The 8,610-nt window shown below is 43.1% G+C and overlaps 1 protein-coding gene across 3 annotated transcripts in view; it reads left to right on the top strand.

Moving 5' to 3' along the window:
• The first annotated feature begins 2,056 nt into the window (after positions 1-2,056).
• Positions 2,057-8,610, top strand: part of ALG9 (ALG9 alpha-1,2-mannosyltransferase) — a 221,752-nt gene continuing 215,198 nt past the window's right edge. For all 3 annotated transcript variants that reach the window (XM_089670179.1, XM_089670180.1, XM_089670178.1), the window contains exon 1: positions 2,057-2,250. In XM_089670179.1, the coding sequence (XP_089526305.1) occupies positions 2,141-2,250 (110 nt within the window). In that variant the 5' untranslated portion in view covers positions 2,057-2,140. The remainder of the gene's footprint in view (positions 2,251-8,610) is intronic.

Raw genomic sequence — 8,610 nt, 5'->3', positions numbered from 1 at the left:
CTGTCAGTAGTAGGTCCTTTAACCACTTTCCGTCCGCCTGCTGTTTATAAACGGCAGGACGGTGGCACTCCAGGGGCGGGTTGCCGTTCATAAACGGCACCCGCCTTTTCTAGCTGTGCACGCTCCCTGGGAGTGCGCAGCACCGCGATCCGGTGCCCGCTGTGTCCTCCGGACACAGTGAAACACCGATCGTCAGACGGGACCTCTGTACGAGGTCCCGATCATGTGATCACTGATAGGCCAATCAGTGATCACATGTAAAGTAGTAAGCAAGATGTCACTTGTGACATCATTGCTTACTACGTTTGAAATCTGTGAATGATCACAGAGGTCACATGGTACAAGGCTATTTACAACAGCCTTGTACCATGTGATAAGCTGTGACCAATCACAGCTCACTCAGTATTTCTCAATGGCTGCAAGAATGCAGACAGAGAGAAAGAGAAATGATTGATTTTACATCCTATATGGGTGTAAAAGCAATCACTGTAAAAAAAAAAAAAAAAAAAATCTTCATCACCCCCCACAAGTAGTACAGTGTCACCATGGTGACACTGTACTGCTAGGGTGACAGTATGTAAAAAAACAAAAAACATAATAATATAAAAAAATAAAATAAAAATGTAAAAAAATGTTTAAAAATTATAATTTTTGGTTAAACTAATTTGGCTTATTTCTTTTTTACTAAAAAGATAACGGAATACATTTCGGCCAAGATTTATGATGAAAGATTATTTATTTGCAAAATTTTATAAGAAAAACACTTTTTTTCAAAATTTGTGGACTTTTTCATTTACATAGCAAAAAAAATTAAAATCCCAGCGGTGAATAAATACCACCAAAATAAAGCTTTATCTGTCTCAATAAAATGGTAAAAAATTCATATGGGTACAGTGTTGCATGACCAGGCAATTGTTATTCAAAGTGCGATAGCGCTGAAAGCTGAAAATTGCCCTGGACAGGGAGGGGGTAAAAGTGTCCGGACAGGAAGTAGTTAAGCTGCTGCTGATTGGCCTTTTTCCTATATTGCATCCTGGTACCATCCATTTCTCAGGTAAGCAACGCATGTGCATCCGGCCATCCACATGATATAAAGAAAACATGATTCATCACACCAGGCCACGTTCTTCCATTGTTTTGTGGTCCAGTTTTGATGCTTATGTGCCCATTGTAGGTTCTTTTGGCTGTGGACACGGGTCAGTATGGGCACCTTCACCAGTCTGCGACTACGCAACCCCATATGCAACAAATGGCAATGCACTGTGTGTTCTGACCTCTTTCTATTTGATCTAGCATTCACTTTTTTAGCAATGTGAGTTGCAGCAGCTCTTCCATTGAATCGGACTACATTGGCCAGACTTCACCACTCATGACCCTTTCACCAGTTTTCCTTCCTTGGACCACTTTTGATCAGGCTTGACCAATGCAGACTGGGAACATCCACAAGAGCTTCAGTTTTGCAGATGATCTGACCCAGTCGTCCAATCGCTACAATTTGGGACTTGTCAAAGTTACTCAAATCCTTACAATTTCCCATTTTTTTCTACTCATCAACTTCAAGGACAACATGTTCACTTGCTAATATACTATTTGCACCTTTTGGGGAGCGGGTACCTGAATTTGACAGGCACCTGCTCCCACTTCAAAAGTGGAAATTGTCCTCCCGCCCATAGTCTCCTGGGACACATGACAGGTCCCAGAAGACTACGGGACCATTCACAAGGTGCAGCGCTACTCGCACATGTGCAGTGGGCACCCGGCTGTGAAGCCACAAGTTTTTACAGCCAGGTGCCCACAATGAAGATGCTGGCGCTGGGGATACAGGTGTTTGTTTTTTTAAATTCAGCAGCTAAAGTTTTTGTAGTTGCTGGCTTTTATTTTGATTAGACCTCCTTTCTAACACAGAACATTTTTGTACAGGTGAGGACATGGAGCATGTCTTTAGTTTTTCAGTAATAACCTAATAAAATCAGCTCTGACGTCTGTTGGAAATCTATTCAGCACTGCAGCTTCTCTATACACGTCAGTGAAAACCCCAGTACTACGCGCATGCGCTATTCTTCCAGAAGGAAAAATGGCGTCCGGCTGCTTTCAAAGGGGTCCTGTCACCCGGAAGTGAGTTCAGTTGCCCACGACAGTAATGGCGTCTAAGGGGGCTCGGCAGAGAAGCAAAGGAACCGGTGGTGGTGAAAGGGAGGATAATAGCGGAAAGCAAAGAGAAGAAAGCCGGGTGTCCGAGCACCGAGCCGAGTGAGGGCAGCTCTTTGTATGACACGCATGCTTAGTGTGGGAATGGCGGTTCTCTGCTTCTCTAGCCATAGAATACAAGTAGAGATGGAGTGCACATGTGTTTGTGTCCAGTGATGGGGCACCTCACACACATGAATGAGGGGCAGGTATTGGGGGGAGGGCGCCTTCCATGATAAGGGTGTATTAAATGCGGTGTAAAAATAGTTGGAATGACATTTTTTATACTGACACCAAAAACACTTCAACTTTCCTCTTCTATTTATTCTATTTCCACCCCTCTGTTCATGTGTGTCGGGGCTTAATGTCTGTGTATAGCCTGCACCTTGCATCCTAGTTTTGGACAGAGAAGGGTTATATCCCTCCCCTTCAGGTTATTCTCTCTCCTGGCTGTGTCTTGCTGGGGAGATTTTTCTGCACTTCCTGCCTAAGGAGACACAACAGGAAGTAAGAAATCTCTTTGTAGACAGTTGCCCCCATTGGGAAATTTCCCTTTAGCGCCTTCTTCCTTGACAAGGCGTTAAAGGGAAATAGCCCCACACATTCGGCCATATGCTGTAAAATTCAGGCGTATGTCCCTGCCCGGGGGCCAAAGCTGCTGCATAGTTCCTCTCATAGAAATCTGTTGCAAGCTGTGTGTATGATCTCATTGCTACGTTTAGATCCGTCCAAAACTCTCTGCAGTGTGTGTCTAAACACAGCATTTTTCTGCAGTGTGAATGAGTTCTAAGACACACAAAACTATTTCCATTCCATTAAGGGCCAGTTCACTCTATAGAAACGCAGTCCAGATGCGTTCCTGCATGCGCCTTTTTGACTCGTTCTGGTGCGGTTTTGATGCGTTTTTTATGGGTTCCAGTTCACCCCCCCTTTTTCGTCAATTTAAATAGTGACCTGCATTCCAGTGTGTTCTGGTGCATTTTTGATGCGTTTTACCGCGTTCCAGTACAGTTCTGTGCAGGAAAAATGAATTCTGTTCTATATTTTTTATCTTGTGCATACAGAACGAATTAGAACTGCAAGCACTGATGTGAACTATGACATTGACAACCATATAACCTACTTTTTGCGCATTTTGGATGCAAAAAAAAAAACCCCAGCACACTGAAACTCCTGTAGTGTGAACTGGCCCTAAATGTGAGCCTATGAGGTGACCTTTAGGGATCTAAACACAGTGTTGTAATCCCTTACATATACCTAGCGTAGTGATACACACAGATGAAACAAATCCCCCTACATAAGTTGTACCTGTTTATCTGCAGTTCTTCTCTACAGTCGTTCAAAGTCCAGAATGTATAAGGCTTGTCTGAGAGTTCAGAACAAAGGGGGCAAACAGCTAAAGTTACCCTACAGAGCTGATTGGAGGGAAGAGGACCCCCCCCCCTCCACACAGCACACAGGAACAGAGCTGAGGCTGTCATTGTGCTGGAGATCCCTCCCCTGTCACTATTTTTCTTTTTGTGTCAGGAAACTTGTCAGAAGTGATTCATGTTGATAGCAGAGGAATGAAGCAGCAAAGAGAAATGACACTTGGTGCTCTTAATTGAGACAAGTACACACTGTAGGGGGACTTACTTTGTTCAGATTTCATGTCTGAGGTTTACAACCACTTTAAATAAGAACTCTGGGTTACCCACAAAATCTTCAATAAGTAAACCAACCGGAATAATACACTAAAGTATTAAAAACCCACACTGTTAGGGTTCACCCTATAGAAACGCAGTCCAGATGCATTCTGGATGTTTCTGCATGCGCGTTTTTGGCGTGTTTTGGTGCGTTTTTGACACATTCCGGTGTTTTGGTTTTTTTTAATGCGTCCCAGTTCACTTTTTCCCCTCTCTTTTTCAATTTAAATAGGAATGTGTGTTCTGGTGCGTTATTGGTGCATTTTTGATGCATCTTACCTTGTTAAAGTTCTGTGTGGCAAAAATGAAGCCTGTTCTACTCCTTTTTTTTTTTTTTTTTTTCTGCCTCCGGAACGCACTGGAACTGCCAACAATGATGTGAACTATGACATTGACAACCATATAACCTACTTTCTGTGCGTTTTGGATGCAGAAAAAAGCAACTGAAATGCATGCAGTGTGAACTGGTCCTTAAGGAAAAAAGTCAAGTGGAAATTTCATTACATCATCTCTTTAATTTAAAAAAGAAATAGCAGCTTTTGTGATGCAGAGGAGGAGGTGTAAATGCAGGCAGATGCCATCCTCCATTCTAACTCTATACCCCCGATGCCCAACCTGCGGCCCTTTGATATGATGCGTGGCCCTTAGACTTCATCGGTCTTCAGTGGGAAAACTGATTTGGATACAGGGGTGTGGAAATTAAAAAAAAAAAAATTACTTGTCCAAGGACTAAATCGGGGTCCCAATCTACTTGACTCTCATGACAATCTACTTGTCTTGATAGAAACATTTTTTTTTCCCTAGGATGGAAAATATCAAGGGTTGATGTTTTGTATTAGGCAGAGGTGCTTTTGTTAAAAACGAAAGAGGCTTTATGGTTACTTCATCGTGTAATGTTTTTAACATTGCGCTGTTTATCTCCTCCTCCCCTACCTGACTGTCTCCAACACCGCTCCCTGGGACTAGCAGGGAGAGGAGAGACCTTGCAGTGTGACGAGCACAGATTTGGTGTTCGACAGGAAAGGGGCGTGCCAGGCTCTTTTAACGCTTTGCAGAAGTGCATCTGCTGAACAAGTAAATGTGGTGTCAGCCCCAATGAGCAAAAACCCCCAAAACTTTATTCCTTCAGGTTACCCTTGCATACGGAAGCATTGGGTGTTACTATTATATATATGGTCACTACAAGCACATTCTGAGCATCCAAATTAGGCGCCGTCTCCACTCCATTAAAGGATAAGTTCACTTTTACAAAAATAAAAAACGCACAGTTTTTTGTAGGTAAAAAAATATAAATGTATTTTTATTATTAGGTGCCTGTAAAGCATTGCAGCTATAATCAGCAGATCACGAATGTAATGCCACGATCCTGCAGACTATCTGTGTAGCTGTCTTCTGGTACCTCTGGTACAGGCAGGCAGTTACACAATGACAGGAAGCTCCGTTGACTACCTAGAGAGCTCAACAGTGCCCTGGTAGTTCATTGAGAACTACAAGCCAACAGCCGCAAAGCCTGTTGGTACCTGTAGTTTTCACATTCACAGAACACTATAATCCTCATGATGAATGCCATATTAGATGTTGCAATGTGATCTGATAGTATAAGTTGGGTCATCAGCACCTCTTTGTAGGACAATCTCCTGCCTTCCCATCAGTGTTCTTCTAGCAGGGCAGACAGATATGTGCTATTATATGGTGAATGGGAAAATGTGGGGGTGCATACACATACCGGCCTGTAGAGGGTGGCAGAGCTCCTCTCCAGAGCTGCACTAGTGGCCCCAGCAATGTGCAGTTTACACGGAAGTGGGGGTATGCCCTCTGCTTGATCTGACGATGACATCTTGGAGGGCAGGACTATCCTCACGTGGAGGAGGTAGGAGGGGGAGACCCTTAGCTCGATCCCACGGTGTCTGTGTTTAGGAGGAGGCGGCGGCACAGGGGGGGGGGAACGTTCCCTTCCTCCTGCCACTTAAGAAAGCGATCCGGTGGCTAGTAAGCTGTTCGGAATGCTTTTTCCAGAGAGTCGATCATCAACTCAGCCTAGCTGCTTGCCTGTAGCAGGGCTGAATGTAAAAGAAAAAAAAAGTCCACTGCATCCAACGCTTTGCTTTGTACTTGGTGATGTAAGGCTTGGATGCAGCTGCTTGGTCTTGGAAACCCATTCCATGAAGCTCTCTACACACTGTTGTTGTGCTAATCTGAAGGCCACATGAAGTTTGGAGATCTTTAATTATTGGCTCTGCAGATAGTTGGCGATTACTGTGCACTTCAGCTTTCACTGACTGCACTCTGTCATTTTGCATGGCTGAGTTGCTGTTGTTCCCAGTTGTTTCCACTTTGTTATAATACCACTAACAGTTGACTATGGAATGTTTAGTAACAAGGAAATTTCACAGATGGACTTATTGCACAGGTGGCAACCAATCACGGCACCACGCTTGAATTCACTGAGCTCCTGAGAGTGACCCATTCTTTCACAAATGTTTGTAGAAGCAGTCTGCATGCCTAGGTGCTTGAGTTTATACACATGTGGCCATGGAGGTGATTGGAACACCTGAATCCAGTGATTTGGAGGGCTGGCCCAATATATTTAGCAATATAGTGTGTATATATTGTTAGTAAAAGGTAGGAGGGGCAGAGACTCCTGGCCTGTGATTTACTATAGGAGGACATGGGAGGCGGGACAACCTAGGAGTCATCTGCCTGTTGCCTCCATAGGAAGTTCAGATCGGGAGTCTCAGATTCCTGGTCTCCCCACTACAGAGAGCAGGGATGGAATTGCATGACTGCTTGCTGTAATGAACTACAGCAGTGATACGACAAGACTGGTGGCCTGGGAAATTCAAAGCATAGCGGCCGCCAGTCTTACAAAATGGAAATCATAGGGATTTAACCCTGTGATTCAACAAATGTACCTTCTTATTTCTGTAAAACTACAGAGCGAACCAGAAGATGGATGACATATTCTGTGAAGGTAGGAAAGCAGTATTAAAATCATATAAAGATAGTTATGCCTGGGGGACTTTTGTCAGGGAGGAGAGAGGAGAAAGCGGTGAGTAGCTGTTAACCTCCACAGTGCTGTAAGTTCAGTGCTGTGAAGAGGACCAGGGCTGAGTATCTCAAAACTACCTAAAGTGTATGAGAGTATTCTCACAAGGTTTAGGGTACAAAGCGTTTTACAGCATGGGTTGATTGTTTTATTTAGCACTCCTTCAACCATTTGCCCTCCAGAGGACCTACCCCCCTTTTCCTGACCAGGCCATTTTTTGCGAAACGGCACTGCGTTACTTTAACTGACAATTGCGTGGTCTTGCAATGCTGCACCCAAATGAAATTTACTTCCTTTTTTCCACAAATAGAGCTTTCTTTTGGTGGTATTTGATATCCTGTGTGGTTTTTAATTTTTTGCGTTATAAATAAAAAAACAGACAATTTTGAGGAAAAAACTATTTTTGAATTTTTGCTATTAAATATGTTCAGTAAAAAATTTTTAAAAATCAAATTTTGTCGTAAATTTAGGCCAAAATGAAATCTGCTACATATCTTTGCTAAAAAAAATCCCAATACATGTAAATTGGTTTACATGAAATGTATAGAGTTTACAAATGGCGATATATACTGGAATTTTATTTTTTTTTTTACTAGTAATGGCGGCAATCAGCAACTTACATCCCCAGTGACACCAATAAAGTGATCAGTGCTAAGGGCACTGGGCATGAAGGGGTTAACATCTGGGGCGATCAAAGGGTTAACTGTGTGCTGTTTCACTATAGGGTCTGTGTGTGTGCTTTACTGCAAGTGCACGGCTTTGCTATGCAGAGCCATACAAAGCAGTGAGCTGAAGGGAGATATCTGTGTTGTTTACATACAGGTCTCTTCCCTGTGGGAGATACTCGGAGATCACCGAGTGCCAGCGAGTATTCACTGTCTAGGTCCCTGTGATTGACAGACGAGGCCGCGAATGGCAGCGCGGGTAGGGTGCACGCGCCCCCTTCCCGGAACTGCAAAATCACTTTTATAGATATAATTTTACGCACTTGTGACACCCTGCAGCAGTATTTCCGCTATAGGGCGGTGCCTATGTTGGTGATTTTATCTCTAATGTCCTTGAGGCTGAACTCCAGGAATTCAGAACTATGTAAATTCTGCTGGTTTACTACATGTTAACTCCAAGGAAGTGAATGCCACCTTGTGGACTTATCTCTTTTATTTACGTCTGACACTTTTACTTAGCACCTGGATTATGTCTATTACAACACTCCTGGCACTCTGACAGGAGCCATCCTGTCTTTTCACACACCGCAGTTCTGCAATCTCTACTGCGTCCCTCTGCTGTTCATTCACTGAAGACTTTGTATTTTGTAAATGGGTTCACGTGATACAAAGCATTCTGTGATATAGCAGGAAGGAGGGGTGGGCACAGCAGCTGCATGTAACTGCAGCTACAGAAGCTGTGACCAGAAGGGTGGAATGCTGAAAGTATAGCGATAGCTATGCTCCCAGTGCTCAGTAAACTGTAAATTACAGATAAGTAGCATGCACCTCGTTGGACTTAATCTATAGTAATCCAGCACATTTTACAAAGTGGCTGAATACCTGAAGTTTGGCTTTAAATACATTTATTATTATTAATATTATTTACCCCTTATTTGTTTGCATATGCTTTCCAAACACTCTTCATTTTTAATAAGTAAAATACGTGTATATAAGTTATTATTTTCTTTGTTTTGTATGTTTTTGT

The sequence above is a fragment of the Staurois parvus genome, unplaced genomic scaffold (genome assembly GCF_062004578.1).
Source record: "Staurois parvus isolate SC_StPar_1 unplaced genomic scaffold, SC_StPar_1.0 ptg000087l, whole genome shotgun sequence".
NCBI classification, from domain to species: domain Eukaryota; kingdom Metazoa; phylum Chordata; class Amphibia; order Anura; family Ranidae; genus Staurois; species Staurois parvus.
This window is presented reverse-complemented; position numbering and strand designations above follow the sequence as displayed.